Raw genomic sequence first — 19,796 nt, 5'->3', positions numbered from 1 at the left:
TCTCTGCACCCCACGTCTCTCAAAAAGTATACATTTCGACTGAGATGTGGCTAAAGTCTCAATAACTAAAGAATACCATGCATGTAAATAACATCTTCCATCCAGAAAAATTTAGAACACTTTACACATATGGATAATTTTGCCAACTAAAATGCACACTACCACCTGGTTTGGAAAAAGAATAGCCATTCTACACGCCAATGTATCCATTTTTTGGTTTTTGGTTGGTTTTTTTTTTTTTTTTTTAAGATAGAAGGGAGTAGAGGGGGATTATACTTTGCAGTACAAGGCAAATTTAAATAGAAGTAGAAAAAATAGACTATAAAATGCTAGTCTGGTACACTTGGTATCACTGTCCTATATATTTTTTTCCAGGAGAGTCACAATGCTTATACAGGTGATATATTTTATTGGATCAACTGCATGGTCGGAATAGACTTAGACAAGCTTTCAACTGCAGTGCAGTTCGTTCAATTCAGTTGTTTCACCCACAAAAATCCTTGCCTCATTTCCTGGGCCATCACAGCTACGGCATCACTCCAACACTACCAAAATCTTGATTACATATTTAAAAAGAAATCTAAATGGATCACAGTTTGGAATTTTCACTTCATTTACGAATGGAACACCTGCTATACCAAAGTAGCTTCTTGATATCACCAAAATGCAATCAAACCTGTTTTTTTAAAAAGATCATTCCAGAATTGTTCAAACATATCAGAATTTGGCAAAAGTCTTCCTCTTGTTGCCTCATCGTGGAACACATTCCAGCTACTAGCACTGAGAACTACTGGAGCAGATCTTCCAAAATATTCATAGGTCACACCTATGTTTCCTGACTCAAACTAGGTCTCTCTGCACAGAACCTAGGTCCCATTTTTCTCAACAGAAATACAAATTGTCCTTTTCTAACCTGATAGTTATTTAGAAGTCAACGTGCCACAGTGTTTGCATCTGTTACGACAATGCTACTTGAAGGATTATAGTCCAATCAAGGCAACTATTCCTGAAGGCACTCAAGTTTCTTTTAAAACATAATTGATTGAAAATTAAATTAACTTTAAATTCTACTACTCCTTCCTGCATTTCAGTGCAAAAAGAAGATACAATTTTAATTCTTGTCTTGAAAGATACTTTGGGGCAATATAGTTAATTAGAATAAAAATCATGTTTTCTAATCATTTGTTTTTCCTGAATTTACCTGTATTTTAGGAAGTTAACTGGCTAATTCAAAACTACTGATATGCAGAGCAACTGTTAGAAACCTTCTCCCTAGATTTGTGTATCTGACAGAATATCATAGGATTACAGCAAAACCAGAAAAGATGCATTTACAACAACATTTTAGAATAGATCCAAGAGAGTCCAAGTGACCCACAGAAGTGCTTCTTTGTACTCAACAGCAGGTTTATGGACATGTTGTAAATGTCAGACTACGCCTTTTTTAATAATAAAGAAAGGCACTATAATACTGTTTTCTTGTAACCAGGACAGAAAATCATTTGGTAAGAGTAAGAACATTTATTGGTTTTGACATAAAAAATTTCTTGCTGTGAGGTGGAAATGCTGTACTCCAAATACCGGAAGAAACGTGAAATCTCAAGGGTTATGTTCAGTAACTCTTGGTTCAAAAACAGACGGTGCAGGTACATTATTTAGGAGCTTGTCAAAGATGATCTTCCACAGCACACTACTTCAGGCTGCATCTCTTGCTGGGCATGTGAAGGGGGTTCTCTTTAAAATATGTGGCACTATCAGCTGTCACAGCTCAGTCCCCTTATTACCTGATTTCCATAGCATCTTGGCCACTGTGGCAATTCTTGTTAGCAGTCTTAATATTAAATACAATCATGCCTCCCACAAATCTTACGTTAGGGCAGTTTTTGGGATGAGAATTTCAATATACACAAGTTGGAAAATTCAAAGTGACATTTCTCACAGAAACCATAGCTGGGAGCTCTTAAACAAGCTTTATATCCTTGCATTTAGTAGTATTGTTAATGGCTTAAATATGCCTCAGATTAAATGAGAATGAAGAATGGTTGCACATGACTTCTGTACATGTAATATTTCAGCCTTATTCATTTAACAGGTTTTTGGATTTCAGTTTTTTAAAACATAAATAATTATACATGTTTTAGAAATTGCACCTTCAAATAAACACAACATTGGGTCACACATTCAAATAAATGGTGGGAAAATTACAAAAAGGGATAAGATTAGTAAAGCATAGGACAAAGCAGCTAGATTTACTGAATCGTATTATGCAACACATAATGGGTTAGATCTCAGATGAGTAGATCACTGTAGCTTCATTGGCTCTAATGAAACTGCTCATTTGTACCAGCCACAGATCTATCCTATGGTTGTGTATGCGACATTGCAGTTAGATAAAGATACACATTTATCTGAAGCATCATGTCTGCTAAAATTTATGAGATGAGAAGGAATTATACATATGGTTCATGGGCACAGTGTACAGCAATGCCATTCCAGAAAAAGAAAAAAGCGTAGTATAGAAAACGATAGCTGGTGAAAACATTCTTTTCTTACTCTTGAATAACTTAAAAGAACAGGAAAAAAAAAGACAAAAATTAAACACATTTTTGTGCTTAGGGCAAACAAAAGAAACAATTTCACATATTGTCATGTTTTTAGAAAACAGTGTCTCCTAAACACAGTTATAATGCCCAGAAATTATAAAAAAATACTGAAGATTTTCTTAACGTATCAAATAACTAACAGGAGTTTTAACATGGAGGAAAACAAACAGAAGGAAACAAATGTAAAATGCTGAACTTGAAAAATTCAAAACAACTCTGGGGTGGCGCTAGCAACAAAATATCCTTGCAAAAGAAAAGAATGACTTCGCTCCGATAGAAAAACCAAAAAAGGCATGTGAACTTACTAGCTTTTTATTTTTAGGTAAGTATCTATAACTCAGCAACTTTTCACTTTCTCTAAAAACTGCGGGGGAGGGAATCAGGATATTTGGTATTTGATTTACTGAAATATTCAAAGACTATCAGCATAAACAGCAATATGTAGGCAGGTGTCATTATTTTAAAATATATTACTATACAATTAAAATAATCTTTGATGGAAATACATGCAATGTATGGAATTTTGTTTTAAAGAATGAAAGGTTTTATTTTTGGCATTTGAAATGGCCTCGTGTGCTTCAACATACAATAATATGACATGCTGTTATGGACGTTGAGCAAATAATTTCTCCTTCTCTTAAAATAAGTGGAATATGTACCAATCTTTCAAATTTCTGGACATCTTCGACAATAATAGGGAACTATCAAAATTAATAGCAGATAAATTATATCCTTTCAGATATGAATAACAAGTAACAAAATGTTTACAATATATGTTTACCTCTGTGAAGCCTTGACGTACTAAGATAGATGAGAAACTCCTTTCAGAGATATTGTACACATGAGCAAAAAAAGTTACATCAGCATGGAAGACATTTTGTGAAATCTTCTTCACTGTAATCCAGAAGCAATCAGTTGCTGTGAAAAGAAAAGTTAGTATATCCCCCTCCACTCTTTTCTACCAATAAGCATTATGAAATCATTTACAATACTAGTCATTGATTTAGGGTGGTAAAGTGCCATTTTAATCTAGTAAAGCAATGATTTCCAATAGCTATTCATAAACATATACCCAGAAAGCAACAGTAGTCTTTCTGTTGAACAAAGCAGGTGTTGGATTGAGTTCGTAGGCTCAAAGTCCACTGAAGTCAATGGAACTCTTTCCATTGATGTCGATGAACTTTGAATCAGTTCCTTCAGGATAGAGCCTATGTGCTAAATTCTAAACCAACATCATTTCCCATTTCCCTTGTGGGTGCATTAGCAATCAAACACAAGTCATTCCAACAAAGAGAAGAGGTCTTGGGCACCCCAAGCTTGACAGGACATCAGCAGAGATCCTTGAAATTCGTTTTCTGTAGAAAAGCATAGGATTTGCCTTTTTGCAACCCCTGCGGCTGATTGCCATAGGCCCTGAGCCTCCCCTCTGATCAACGAGAGGCAAAAACCGCATTTAAGTATGAGAATCGTTGCATTAAAATACCTTTAGGTACTCAGATGAATAGTGTGCTCTGAAAAACAGACTGCTGTTTTCCAAAACACCCATGGGTGTATGTTGTGTAACTTAAAAACTCTTTCTTCTATTGCCTATAACGTTTTACACCAAGCTGTTCAACTACTGAGGTTAGCCAATCCAAAAAGGGGAAAAAATAGAAAATATAATACATCTTAGAAGTTACTTATGTTTAATGCTTAAAAGTCTGAATGCACAAACAATAATCTACCATTATAGAAGTACTGGTGGGTCAATACAATGCATTAGAACTATGTACAATGACACAGTTTAGTATCAAAATCTTTCTACACTGTAGAGTATTACGAAACTGTTAATGACATCAAACACTAAGCACTTAAGACACCATTTTTTGCTACCACATTTGGAACTTCAATGAACAGTCCATTTTAACTTGCAGCATCAATCCATTTCTAGTATCAAATTAAGTAATTTTCTACTTATACAATAAGATTTATCTACACAGTTCTTTTGATTTTGATCCATAGCAGCAAAGGCACTGTACATCAGCAGATCCACAGACTTAAAGATTTTTTTTTAAAGCATTCAAAAAAAAAATCACAGATCATAGTTTAACAGCAACAACAACAACATAAAAAGATAACACAACGTCTCTGGCATGATGGCTCAGCCTGCATCCATTTCAGGGACATCCAACTAAGCCGTGGATAGAACTTGTGGCAAATAAAGCAAGTCCTTCTCTCAAGTGAGAATCCATTCTTTTCTGTACTTCAGAATGAGTGCTCTTGTAAATCCTACCTCTGAGGTCCTTGCTTTTGTAGTTTGTACATGCGTAGGAATCCATTCTTATTTCTGTGCGGTTTCCAATGAATATATCAAATATTTCCCATAATCTCTTTGTAACTGCTAAATTGCCCAAAGACACACATCTCCCTTTTCAAAGAAATGTGGCCAAAGCATCCAGAAGGGATAAAGGTGATTGTTTGAGGCAAGTTATTGTACTTCTCTCTACAATATAACAGAGAGATATAATATTAAAAAAATACCTGGGTTGACACTGAAGTAGTCTAAGAGCAAAAGAAAAAGCACTGAAAACAAATCCAATGACAGATTATTAGATACACTAATACAAATCCTATTTTGATGTATTATTCCTTACAATTTTTCATTTTAGATGAACTACAAACTTACATGTAAATCATTGGTTATAGGTTTGTAATTACGATTTTAGATTCCCAAGACTGCCTAAAATAGTTAAACAGCTTCCTCCCATAACAATTATCATCTACGTTACAGAAGCACTTAGCAGCCTCAACTGAGAGCAATGATTGATTAGTTAACTTTTCTTTTTATAAATTAGTGGTCTATTTACTGCAACTTTTAATTTTGGACTTTTCTCCCCAATCCCTTCAATCCACCAGCAAAAGCACAATATACACAACGCACCTTTCAAACCAAGACAGGGCCAGACAGCTTTATTTAGTCAGTTCATTGTTAGAAAGCCTTCTTTAAACAAAAATAAATATATTACAGCTATAATACATAGTTAAAGATTCAGTTCACTGTTAAGTATGCTTATTCCATCTTCTTCCAAGTAGATATCTGAAGATTTGGTATCACAAGTTCTTAATGAGCATTCACAATTGAATTGCAAATTAGGAGAGGAAAAAATAAACTCCATAACTGTGATGGTCCTCAGTTTGGGTAGGGGGGAAAAAAAGGAATATACAGCAAAGTGCTATGAGGAGGAGTCCTTTTTGCATTCAGATTTGTCTTTAATAAATAACTTCGTAGACTGTTGCCTTCTTGTCCCCAGAGCCAGTGACAATGTATTTGTCATCCACAGAGATATCACAGCTAAGCACAGATGAGGACTCTTTGGACTATGGGAAGAAAAAAGAAAGAAAAATACTATGAGTATCAATAAATTAAGTATTTTTCTGCGTTAGTACACTGAATGAATAGAAAAAGGCACCAGCCTAAAATATTAATCAGGAGAGAAAGAGTTTACTGACTGAGGGGGAGTGCATGGCAGTGCTTATCAAATATCAAAACTGACTGACTCAACTCAGAGATGAAGGGCTGACAGATGAAGTTACAAAAATAATTCTCCAAACTTCCTTCACTTGTAGTATTTAGGGTAACATACAAATGAACACGAAAGGAAGTGAACGTTTTATTGAGTATCAGAGCTGAAGACAACCTGTAAAACAAGAACAACTAACTCCATACACACTATTTATAAGCAATGAGCATTAATTAATGTTTTTAATCTCAACCAGGATCTGGGTGTTTTAAAACAAACCAAAGTAAACCTCTTAAAAAAAAAAGAGTGGTCTTTTCCTGCCTTTACAGAGAGTTGTGCAGAAATCTAAATTCCATAGGAATAATTCTAAAGACCTTAAACCAGTTACAGACATTACACCTTTACTGTTATAAGTGTTGAGAAACTGGTCTATACCCGTAACAGAACAGAAGTTCAGTGCACACAGACTGGTTGAGAAATGGTGGAACCCAGGATAAAGGTTGGCCCACCCACCAAAGGGCAAATATGTGTTTTGTTTGGTACTGATCTAAACTATACCACTTACAGAAAAAAGTGCAACTTAGATCAATTCTTGGGCTTTTTGAATTTCTGTACCTGGTCCTAGACCTTAGAGAACAATAATAACTATTTCTCCCATATCATCTGTTAGCACTTTCCAAATAGAAAAGGAGACAGACAATTTCTTCACTAAGGAATTTTCAATGTCAAAAACAAGTGAAAAGATGAACAAATACTAGTGTTTTGAATGGCATAAGCACTTAAATGTAAGATTCAATGGATAAACAGAGGATACAACAAATAGCAGCTTTCTCTATGCTGTATTTCTGTATCTATATCTAGAGAAATCTATTATGATATGATGTTTATCTTGTAAATTTATAGAAGGAAATTTGCATTATTTTCAAATTATAATTATTCCTTGGTGTAAATTCTAGGAGAGTTTCCTCTAACAAAAATATATATGATACATAAATACATCAGCATTTTCCATAGTGGCTAATGCTGTAGCAGCCAAGGCCTTCCTAAGCACATTAAACCTGCACGAAATGGTCCCTAGTGGATTTCATGTACTTTTCTGCTCTTTCCGAGTCCCTCATTAAGGAGACTTTGTGGGGGAATATGTTTTCTGCTCTCATCACTAGGTTTGGTAGAAACAATTAGTTGGTCTTGTGCCATATTTTAATAGTGGTTGGGCTCACGGGGATTAAGCTGACCTCTGGAAGCTCATTCTGGATTTGGATACTCTCAGCTAAGAATATTCTACCTCCAGCTTTCTCACACCCAGACAAGCTGCACTGTCCCAAAAGGCAGAGTTTATTAATGAAGCTGACTGCTGACTATAGAAAACTTAGAAAAAGCAGGAAAAGAGCTAGGTCCAGTAAGGGACCTGGATGCAAAAAATGGATCCAAGATAGACAAGTAGTCCATCTAGCCCAATAATGTGTCTAGAGGGAGAACACTGAACCAGATATATCTAGAGTGATCTATCCCCTATTCATCATCTTTCCTGGCATCTACTTTTATTGGTTTAGATATGCCAGAGGAAACATTGCCAACAGTTTTGTTCAACAGATATTAATAGCTCTATCATGCATGAATTTATATATAGTCCCTTTTTGAACCTGACTATGCTATCTGCCTCTACCCTCTCCTGTTGCAATGCATTCCACAAGTTAACTATGCATTGCATAAAGAAGTACTTTCTCTTGTTAATTTTAACCCTGTCTCCTGCTAATTTCAGTGGGTGCCTCGTAGCTCTAGTACTCTGGGACATGGTGAATAACAACTCTCCCTTCTCTATATCTTTCCAATTCTGCTATATGCTTTTTGAGATGCAGAGACCAGAACTGTACATAGTATTCAAGATATGGATGCACCAAGGATTTGTATAATAGCATAATTGTACTCTCCGTTTTGTATTCTATTTCTATTCCCTTCTTAACGATGCCCAGCTTTTTACTGGCTGGTTTTTTTTGTTCGCCTCTGCACATTGAACTAACATTTTTAGAGAACTATCCACAAAAACTCCAAGATCTCTTTCCTGAGTTTTAACACCTACTTCAGAACTGAGCATTTGTACATTTAGTTGAGATTATTTTTCCCAGGTGCACTACACTCTGCACTTGTCAACACTGAAGCTTATCTGCCATTTTTTGCCCACTAACTTAACTTAGCGAGATCTTTCTACAGCTCCGCTCTGTCAGCCTAGAATTTGACTACACAGATAATCTGGAAGCATCTACCGAGTTGAAATTTCAGAGTGCACTCCCATTTCCAGATCATTAATGAAAAAGCTGAACAAAAGTGGGCCTAGCACAGATCTCTGAATAACCCCACTTTTGACCTCCCTCCATCCTGAAAAGTGACCATTTATCCTTCCCTTTGCTTCCTATCTTTTAACCAAGTCTCAGTCCACAAAAGAACTTTCCCTCCAATCCTGTGGCAACATGGGTTTTTTTTTAAAGCCTTTGATGAGGGAACCTCTCAAAATATATTTGGACTCCAAAAAGCTCATGTGAACTGGATCCCCCTTGTCCACATGCTTGTTAACACCCTCAAAGAACTCCACCAGATTGGTGAGGCAGGATTTCCCTTTACAAAAACCATGCTGACTCCTCCCCAGATGATCACATTTGTCCATGTAATTGCTGAACTTATTCTTCATTACAGATTCTATCAACTTGCCAGGGAGGGAAGTGAAATTCACTGGTCTGTAGTTCCCAGGATCACCTCTGAAGCCCTTTTGAAAGATGGGCATTATGTTGGCAGCACACAAGTGTTCTGGCCTGAGGCCATTTGTAACAACAGGTTACGGTCTACTGCCAACAGTTCTGCAATTTCATCTTTGAGTTCCTTCAGAACTTTTACATGAATGCCATCTGGTCCTGGTGACTTACTAGCATTTAATTTATCAATCTTTTCTAAAACTTCTGTTGTCACTTCAACGTGGTCCAACTTTTCATAGCCATTTACTAGGAAGGACTGATCAGGCACTGGAATTTCTTCAGTATTTTCTTTAGTAAAAAATTAATTTATTTAGCTTCTCTTCTATGGCTTTATCAACCCTGAGTGTACCTTTTACACCATGGTCAACTAACGGTCCCACCAATTCTTTTGCTGGCTTCCTGCTTCCGATACATTTTTTAAAGGTTTTAAGATTAACTTTAGCATCTTTTGCTATACAGTCCTCAAATTCTTTTTTGGTTGCTTCTTTTACATTTGACCTGCCAGAATTTGTGAGCTTTTCCATTTTCCTCATTTTGGCAAGTCTTCCACTTCTTAAAAGATATCTTTTGGCCTTGAATGGTCTCCTTAACTGCAATCAAACCATGCAGGGGTTTCATTCAACCACTTGGTATCCCTATTGATTTGTGTTATCACTTTTCCTGAGCCCCTAACATAGTTATTTTAAAGAGCTTCCAAGCTGCCTGCAAGCCCTTTACAGTTCTGCCTACTCCTTTTAACTTGTTCCTAAAATCCTCATTTTTTGTGTAATTTCCCTTTCTAAAGTTGTGTATTTTCATCGTGAAATTTTTTGGCTTGCTCCCTCCCACTAAAACTTTGAAAGCAATTAAATTACAATCACTATTCCAGAGTAGATCACCAACAGATACCTCTTGAACCTGGTCATGTGTTAGTATTAGGTCTAGAACTGTTTCCGACTTTGGGGCCTGGCCCTCATTGTAGAAACTGTAACAAGAGTTAGGTGCCAATGCTACCTACTCAAGCACATCAGCCTGCCTAGGTGGTTGGGGAGTGTATGCTCCCCTCAGTGCCTGGCCTGCAGCCCTTAAGGGATGTAGATATGAGGACATCTAGTTTCTAACCTTCAATTACATTTACACAGGAAATAAGCACCAAGATGCTCAGACTAGGACAATTCTGGGAATACAGAAGCAAAAAGCTACAGTTAAGCAATGGAGGCACCTCCAGCGCTAGGAATTAGCTGAATCTAGATGGTTAAAAGGACTCAAACCGTATTTTGAACCTTGTCCCAAATAATTCGTTTTCAATAAAGGTGACTGTGCTTGTTTTCACTGTGCCATCATGGAAATTGACAGCTGCGTCCTGTATAGGTCTCTGGATTGTGACCATATTCAGTAACATGTATAGTAAGTATCCACTCGGGAATCTGTGAATGATTCCAGAGTGCCCATACCTTCATTTAGGAGGAAGGGGGCAGAGTTTGATAGTAACTGTAGATGCCCCAAGGCATCTACACTTTTCATCTTTTTTGAGCAATTTGGCATACTGATGAATCCAAGGCTTTGCACAGCTTTGACAGATGGGGGTAGATGCTTTCAGTGATGACTGGGAACCCAAATCCAAGCTAGTTCTTCAAAGCACTGTCTCTTCTGATGAAAACAAATTTGGTTTTGCCCACATTCATTTTGAGCCCTCTGCTGTTCACCCAAGAGACTGATTGTCCTGAGACTCTAACCTAGTGGTTTCCAACCTCTTTAAGTAGATCACCTTTGGCATTTAAAAGCAACCCAAGATCTACTGTGTGCCACCCCCAACCTCCCACCACCTAGCAGGTTAGTCTGTGTGGAGGGAAGTGGGGGGCAGATTGAGGCAGAGGAAGAAAACATTATTTGGGGGCGTGCCCCCCCAGCAGGTAGGTTTGTGGGGGAAGGGGCAGGGGGAGGGGAAAGGGCTGTGGGGGGAGCAGATCGAGGCCCCAGCTCTAGCCCCTCTTCCTCCCTCACTGCTGGGGCCTCAATCTGCCCCCCGCAAACAGCAGGGAGGGAGGAAGTGGGGCTGAGGCAGGGGCAGGCCCTGCACAGCTAGGGTATGGGACAGAGTCACAAGTGGCTCATCTGGGGGCCACGGCGGGGTTAGCACATACCCTGGGAGGGCACAGGGGGGTGCATGCCATTGAATCTGTATGCTGGCTGGCCTGGCTGCTGCTGCGTGCTGGGGTGCGCCAGGAAGTGAGCTAAGTGGGGGGCTGCAGGCACGCAAAAATTCACCATAGCCCCCGCTCCCAGCTCTACCATCACCCAGCCCAGCCGCAACAAAGTGCAGCCCAGACCGCGGTGAAGAGCACAGCACTGCCTTCCCCCTCCCCCTGGAATCTGTGCAGGGGGCTGGGGGCAGAAGGCCGGGGCTGGAAGACAGTGCTATGCTCTTCATGGCAGCACTGGGAGGGGGGCTACGGCAAGTTTTCAGGTGCCTGCAGCTCTCCGCAAAGCCCTCCTCTCAGTACTGCCTGGCGCACCCTGGCGCCACTCTGCAGCGGCAGCTGGCCCAGCTGGCATGCAGATCCAGGGGCACATGCTCCCATGCCCTCCTGAGGTGCACCGCCTGCACTGCCCAGTGTTTTGGGGGGATCTACCGGTTGATCAAATTAACTGGTTGGTGACCATTGCTCTAACCTCTTTCTGAAGGTACTAGACAGTTTTGTGGCATATGAGGTTAATCTGAGATCCCAAAGACTATCGTAGTTCTGCTACCTGTTTCATATGGGGGGGGGGGTGCAGTAGTACCTCATAGTAAACTGCATCAAAAGCATTGAGATACAGCTTCTTTCTGCCACCATATGGAACTCATCTTTCGGAACTACTAGGGCCGTTTCAGTGCTGTACCCAAAACCAGAGTGCGAGTGTGAAGCATCCAGAAAGCCATATGCATTTTTGGAGTTTGATCTCTTCAATGATTTTCACTAAAAGTGAGATTCTGAAGAGTTGGAGAGGTCTTATTCTGCATCAAACATTGGTTTCTTAAGGACTGGACAAATTTATTTTTCTGAAGGGGGAAATCATTAAATTCCATTAGAGATGAAGATAGTTAATATCTGTGTGATGGTTTAAAAATTACAGCAAGGTTACCGCTTCCAATTACATTCTATAGAAGTCTTATATAAGGGTCAGCTCTTCAGTTCAAGCATTTGCCCGTGTCATTTAATAACTTTTTAATATTAATACATGTTTTGACATCTTAATGCTGCTTTATCTATAGCAGTCATCAAAAGCTACTTTAAGAAAGAAAAAAAATGGAATGGCAAATTAAAGAAGCAAGCTTGGAAAAATTGCTCATGTGACTGTCATGCTGACTATAGCTTTCACCATTTTTAGCAGGATATAGAACATTCAGTGAATACTAATTTAATCATGTCATATGTATGCCGCATCATACTGCCCATGGCAAGACACACAAAGGAAGTGGAGGGCAGGTGGAGGGGTTGCAGGGAAGGAAACAGACACAAAGATTTCAAGGTTACTTGAAATACACCTTCAAGTCACAGGCCACTTTACTATGACAATGAAATTATTAAAATGGTATTGAGGACCAAATTTTTTGTACCCTTATCATAAGGGACAGTCTTAAAAGAAACAAAATAATTAGCCAATAATTCCCATTTAAAAAACCTCTAAATCAAATGACAGATCTTGAAAAAAATGTACCACGATTGCACTATAGTGTGGAAAACAGCTTTTAGGAGATTATTACCTGGAATATACTGGCTCCATAAGGTGTTCTCCAGGCATTAAGAAGATTATCTTTTCCAGTGCTTACAAACCATTTGCCTGCAATCAAAATACACCCCAAAACAGATTAATCAGAGAAAATTATTAACTTTCATGTTAACAAAAAATGTATCGGAACAACCAAAAGTTTCATCTGATTAGACTATGGTTTTGTTTTGTTTTAGCTACAATGTAAGTATTTTGTAACAAAAAACATTCACACAAGGGAAAGATAAGTTTAATTTTAATACTTAAATTAAACATCTGGTTTTAAATTTCCACTGTATTTATTCAAAAGAGATTTGTCAAGAGAGAGAAAATGCTGGCAGAGAAGCTGTTGCTTACCACAGTGAGCAAATTTGAGCGATAACACACAGCTCTCATGAAGATGTAGCTGATACTTGTCTGGTTTAGTAACATGCAGAACTTCAACGTTACTGTTCTCCATTCCTACTGCCAACCATTCACCAGTTGGACAATAGCCCAGTGAGAAGATCTGGAATTAAACACAGCACAGGCTTCAATAATTAAGGGAGGGGCTTGAAATGTTCAAAGCTGATTGGGCCTACCACATTGTCAGCACTGTTCAAAAACGTGAGCAACATTTTGGTTTCCTATGACAGTTGTTAAAAGATGCTAATTCAGTTCCTATAGTAATTGAGATAAATTAGTTCATGTACACAAAACTCCATTTAGCTATACAAGTTAATATCCTAGCCCATCCAACAGCATTAGAAATATTTTTGTAAGATATCTTTAAACAAAGAGCTACAAGAAATGATACAGATTGTACATCAGCATACTTGAGTCTGGCAAGTCTCCTTTATAAATAAGATTGTCTGATGTTCTTGTGGGAAAAAATATTAATCTGTCAAACAGAATAACAACCCAGAGATATGTTCAGCTGCCATATTGAAATAGTGCTAGAGACCAAGTGAAAAATTATTTTGGAGCAATCCTTCAAGTCTTATTTTTTTAAAACAAAAACATGCTCTTTTTTATAAAAACCACTACAGATTTCTATAACATGTCAAAGTTTTCAAGAGCAAACCTGTGATGTGAAGTCATGCTGTTGTAGCTGTCTCCCTTCTCTGAGGTCCCAGGATCTGACTGTATTGTCCAAACCTCCCGTCCAGAGCTTGGTGCCATCATTAGAAATGTCAATACAGCTGGCTCCATCTGTGTGGCCCTGGAATTGCCTAAAAATGTCAAAAAGAAAACACCTAGTCATGTTAGAAAGAATCAGTTTTGCTCCAAATACTCAGAAGGGATCAGTGTTCATTTTCTGTGTAGATCATGTCTCTTTCTTGTTCAGTTTATTTTTTTTATAATAACTCACGATATTAAGGGCAGCAATAGCATATTTTAGAGGACGGACTTCTAACACTTCTGAGACGACCAAATTAATTTGCTGAATACATCAAATAATCAGGTTAATCGGTTGGACGCTATTTTTTTTTTAATTAGGTTACAAATTTCAGATTGGTGGTGGATCTTTGGCCTTAACTGAGTGGGATTATATCTCTTGGAGGTTTTAGCAAATGATTCTAAATAAACTGGTTTAAGAAGAATCTGAAGGCCCCTTACAACTGCTAAAAGCTCACATTTACATGCTGTGTTAGATTATATTATTGTAGACTGTAAACCTATACTACTAGTTCTTAAAATGCGTTTCACTGTTGATAAGTAATCAACATTCTGAAAATCCATCCCCAAACAAACCAGATCTGAACATGGTGATTTAGGCTCCCTTTTACTTAAGTCACACATGCTTAACACAGATTGGATGCTCTGAGTGTGAACACAACATACTCCGTTTTTCACTCATTTTTTTTAATCTGCTCTGAGCCTTTTTGGAAAGGGCAGAATATGCATCTGAAATAAATACAAATACAAAAAAAAGATTCAAACAATTCCACTTCTGGGGGTGGGGGAAACAAGAAAAGAAAAGACCTAGGGGAATCTTGATATCAGCTGATTTATTGGAAGTATGCAGCAGGCCCCAATCTAGAAACACTAGAATGTAACTTTCAAGTCTGGAATTATAAACTCCTCAAAGCCTACACAGTTACAATTTTATCACTCACTAACTATTCAGGCTGCCTAACAACGATACAGAAAAAAGTTAGGCTGACATGATTAAGATACAAGTTTATTTAAAAATCTAAGGTGTGGGGAGGTAGAGATGGGGGAGGAAAGGCTATGCCTAATTAATTCTTCCCAACCTGTCAATCCAGTTCTGTTGACCTACCTGACTAAAGTCTGGTTGTGCAGGTCCCACACTGCAATGTTCCCATCGCTACAGCAGGAGAAGCAGACCTTGGAATCAGGGCTGATAGCTAGAGCGTAGCAGGCTGGGGCAGAGGATGTCAGCTCTGCTTTTATACGTGGAGTTGGAGCTGCCAAGTCCCAAATGGATAACGTGCTGGCTTCCCCACCAACTATCAGGGTGCGGCCATCTGGGAGTAATCTGCAGGAACGGATGTAGTTATCTCTGTTCTGTGGAGACAGAAGCCATCAAGAGATTACTCATGAGGAAAGGAAAACAGCATTAACATGAGAGCAGAAATCCATAAAAGTATTGTATTCCCTCCTGGTTTTAATGAGCCATTTATACTTATGACAATGATAAAGTGTATTAATGCCAGAAAATTACATGACATTAGGGAAGTACTTAAACTTGATCTGCAAAATTCAGTAGTGAGAGATATTTAATCTTAATTAGCATCAAAATGCAAAGACCTGCATCCAACCCCAAACAATTCAATGTTTCTGCATGCGACAGCTTGTAAGGAAAGTTATGTTTTAATACTTGGTTTATTTCAGTTTAACTCCATGTTGGTGAGTACAAATTTCTTGGCATGTCTCTCCTCTGCTCCAGAGACCTGCTGCTACTATCAAGCAGTGATCAGATCAGGAAGATATTTCAGCAGTTTTCTTTATTTCCAGCATTTCGCAGCTTTGATTTTAGCAGCACATACAACTGGAAGCAGCACGTACAACACGTCATCAAGAAGTGGTAAACGACACAAAAGAAAAGCTAACAATAGCACATCTTGTTACCTCATGCAAATACATTTCCTGAAACTTAACAGCAACTGAGGGAGACTTTTAAAGTGTCACGTACAGACAGGACATTATACACACAAAGGCAAATATAGACTTGAAAAACATTTAAAAGATTTTATTGTAGAAGATTCTTGAAGTACAACACCCACATACCTCAAGCTGGACAACTTAGTTATGGAAGAAACAATAAAACCACTTCAGTGATGCTTAGCAATTTATATCAGCTCAACTTCAGTACTGATGACAGTCCCTGAACAATCACTATAGTCTATATCTTAACGATATCAAGTCAGTCCTACACCAGCTGCTTTCTTTTACTCACTATCATTCTGTTCATAGTTCATCATCATCTATAGGTCTTCACTTACCAGGCAGTCCAGCTGAGAGACAGGGCTCTTGTTTCCAGGGTGGCTGATATCCCAAACTTTGACACATCCCTTCCCACCAGTGTACACATGTCTAGTCGGGTTGCTGATGGTAACTGCACATACTACTTCTCCATGATTCAGAGTATTGATTTGGCGAGCATGTCGAGGGATTCCTGGACCAATGAGGGCATCAGGAGGGAAAGGTACAGGCTGCATCTGGCCATCTGCACTTACATGAAATGAATATGCCCTACAAAAGGAAGGTGAATGCGATTAATCATGCCTGCCTAAAAAAAAAAGACCAAGATATATCAACAAACATTTTAAAAAAATGCATGTAGCTTTGATACTTAATTCAGGCATGTAGGGTACATACAGACATTTGCCACACCCAGTTTATGTTAATGAGGTTTACTTTAAACCAACTAAACATATTCCAGGAGCAGTGCATGCAGCTGGGAGCCATGCAGGGAAACCAGTGCAAGTAACCTGGGGTGCAGAGGGGCAGACAGAATTGGGGAGGGAAGGTTGGAAGGGGAGGGAACAGCACAGCCCCAGGGCTGGGGCAAATAGCAGGGCTTTCCCAGCTCTGGGGCTACACTGCAAAGGTATCAGGCATTCGCAAGATTGGTTTAACCTTTTCTCAGGTCGACTTAACCTGATCTCAAATCTAAGTTAGTGCACCTACTTAGGTAAACTGACTCACAGCACACCATTTTTGGGGCGACTTAAGCCCTCTGCATGCTTGCATGAATGGGCATTTAAATCAACCTAACTCTGGTTAGGTTAATCTAAATGTAACACCTGTGGTCACCAGGCTATCCAGAGCTCCCGAACATCTTCAACTGCATTTATGTTTATAGAAGTCATGGGTGTATACGGCACCTCGGATGACATGAGTAAATCTGGATTTAGATTCCTATCCACGGCATCCAGTTTGGAAACTATCAGCCTGAGAGTTCTTTGCAAGACAAGCTATCCATCCGCAGACCAAACAGCTTCTATGTCTTAAACCACGTACTTATGATTACTATCATGAGCAGGGATATGTAATGCTAGTTTTCAAACTTCAGTGTGCCCAAGACTGGGCCTGACATACATAAGCAGACTGAGAGAAGCCCACATCAGAACCTCCTTGAACACAGAAATAAGAAGCCAAGAATTGCAGAATTTTAACTTCTGGCTGAGCAAAAAAGATTAAAATGACTATTCCCTGAGAACATTTAATTTGTGAATATGAACCTCCAAGTGAGTATGCGTGGTGAAGTCCAACCTGAACCAGCTCTGAAGTTTTATTGCATTTGTTTTGCTGAATGAAATCTCTGACTTCAAAGGATTAAGTTCTCAAGATGCAACTACTGAAATGGCAGACTAGCAAAAATGTGCAGTGTTTTGGGGTTTTTTGGGGGTGTTTTTTTTTTAATTGACATGACAACCACAAATCCCAATTCTGCTTGCTGGAATCAGGACTCTCACTGAGAAAGAATGTGTTGTGTGACTGCCAGGTATGCCACCTGTGAATAACCTATCAACAACTTCATCTCAAAATATTTTCCAGGGAGAAGACTTAGGTTGCAAAATTGTTTTCCTCTAAGATGTGCTGTGTCAGACAGTAGCTATTACGGAACACAAATGTTATAAGAGGACCCATCTATATCTGTCTGTCTGTCTGATTGCTTGTTTAAGAAAAGTTCTTAATTTCCTTAGATTAGCATATTCCTGGTAGTATTGAAAAGGAAACCAGTCATAATAGTAGACAAGGCTAATTCGTAGAAATATTATTTTTTTCAGAATACTGTTTTCTTAATTACCCTGAAATTAGGTGGAAAGGCAGCCTTTACAAGCCAACCATTTTGATTGATATTTCAGTCTCACAACACACTATTTCAATGGCTTTTCAGCAGCATAAAGATTCAACCTTATTCACATAATCTTCCTTTTTATTTTTTTATCCCATTACCAGAAATCTTTCACTCTTTCTGCAGCTTTCACTATACTTTCTCTTCTCTTTCTCTGGCAGGCATGAGCGACAGATCATCATCCTTCATTCCTGACACTAAATACATTCAGACAAGGCTCAAATGGATTGTCGCTGCTGTCAAAAGATGCAATCTGCTTAGTTTTCGTAGATTTTATTTTCAATTAGTGCCTATAGAAATCAGCTATCTATAAAATCTCATCTGTTTAATATACCAGCTATATGTTTGACACTGTATGGTATTAAAAATAAAGCACTAACCCTCCCTGAGACATTGCAGTGATACCCAAAATGAAATTTTAGCATCATTTTTGAAAAGTCATACTTGGGCCAATACCAGCAAAGTTGCTTTGAGCACGGAAACCATCAGATGCCTTCAACAGAGCTACACTGACTTACACTATCTGAGGATTCGGCTCACAAGGCACATAAGTGCTATGTATAATTATTCAAATACAGTTCATCCTGGGAAGATTCTGGTGTTGTATTTCTCTCTCTTTCTCCTACTCACCATTTACTATGAGCCATCCTGATAGAATTGTACCAACGTACTAAGCTCCTAGAGTTATTAATATTTTAAAACATTGTCCTTTACATGTTTTAAGCATTGAAAATGCATTACAAATATATTCCATTATAAGCATTTTCATACGTTTCAAAATACATTTCCTATGTTTTGATTTATATGCTGTACTGTTTCCTAGGACAATCAATCACAACAATTATGCAATAGTTCAAAAACAAAAAAAGGAAGTCAGAAACAAGCTAACCAATGCACTATATACTGTACATTCCATGATAGGGAACTCTCAGCAGAGAATTTATAAAAACTTTTTAAAAAGGGATAAATAAAATAATAAAACCGATAGTGACAATTCTGAATGGCAGCTGTGAAAAATATTGAATTCAAGATGGATCAAATTTAATATTCACCAAACACTTCAAGGGTTCAGTCTCTACAGCCATTAGATCTAGATGACAATAGATAGTCACTGTTATATCAATGTCATTCAAAAACCTTTGAGATGCAACAACACTTTGCACCTTTTATTCCAATATCAGGCATTTGGTATTCTACACACACACACACACACACACACACACACACACACACACACACACACACACACACACAGAGGAAGAAGATTATATGGCAAGGTCCTGATCCTGAAAGTTACTTTGTGCCAACTCATTAAGTCTGCACATGATTCAACTGGAGCCAGCCTGGCTATATACACGATGGGATGTCCACCAGCACAGAGGCGGTAGTGGAATAGGTCATATGACAGCAAGTAACATCTGAACGGCAGGGGGAAGGGATACAACCATAGCATTTACAATTTTTACAATACACATGTATAATAAAATTGCACATACTGTGATCGTGTCCCCACCCTTCATATGTTACTTTGTGTTGCATGCAAGACCTGTAAAAGTAATAAATCATACCAACTGTACTAGACCCCTGAACTATGCCAAAACCCTCTACCCTCTTCACTGTTGGCTGCTCACAGTTTCTTGTATGTGTCACAGAGGGCTTGGGAACCTTCAAGCAAAATTTAAATCAATATGGTTTGTATCACCATTTTATTTCCCCTTCTCCACCAACTCAAGAGAGAAGTGAGTGGAGAGTTCTTCATATTTGTGTAATTCTTTTTTCCAGGCTCATAGCTGTGGGCGACTGGTGCCACCTTAGTCAGGGGAGGCACATGCCCCCACCTGTGAACAGTCTCGCTGCTGGAGGTGAGCGGGTCCGCCCACTGCCGATCTCGCTGCCCGGGGGGGGG

The 19,796-nt window shown here is 38.6% G+C and overlaps 1 protein-coding gene across 1 annotated transcript in view; it reads right to left on the bottom strand.

The window, feature by feature from the left end:
- Positions 1-5,551: 5,551 nt before the first annotated feature.
- LOC102385476 (transducin-like enhancer protein 4) overlaps positions 5,552-19,796 on the bottom strand; it is a 175,773-nt gene continuing 161,528 nt past the window's right edge. The window contains exons 18-23 of the mRNA XM_025192948.1: positions 16,032-16,281; positions 14,846-15,093; positions 13,646-13,793; positions 12,940-13,090; positions 12,578-12,654; positions 5,552-5,960 (exon numbers count right to left, since the gene is read on the bottom strand). Coding sequence (XP_025048733.1) covers positions 5,853-5,960; positions 12,578-12,654; positions 12,940-13,090; positions 13,646-13,793; positions 14,846-15,093; positions 16,032-16,281 — 982 coding nt within the window. The 3' untranslated portion in view covers positions 5,552-5,852. The remainder of the gene's footprint in view (positions 5,961-12,577; positions 12,655-12,939; positions 13,091-13,645; positions 13,794-14,845; positions 15,094-16,031; positions 16,282-19,796) is intronic.

Source organism: Alligator sinensis, unplaced genomic scaffold (assembly GCF_000455745.1).
Source record: "Alligator sinensis unplaced genomic scaffold, ASM45574v1 scaffold1445_1, whole genome shotgun sequence".
Taxonomy (NCBI): Eukaryota; Metazoa; Chordata; order Crocodylia; family Alligatoridae; genus Alligator; species Alligator sinensis.
The sequence above is the reverse complement of the archived record's forward strand: the minus strand, read 5'-3'. Positions and strand labels throughout refer to the sequence as shown.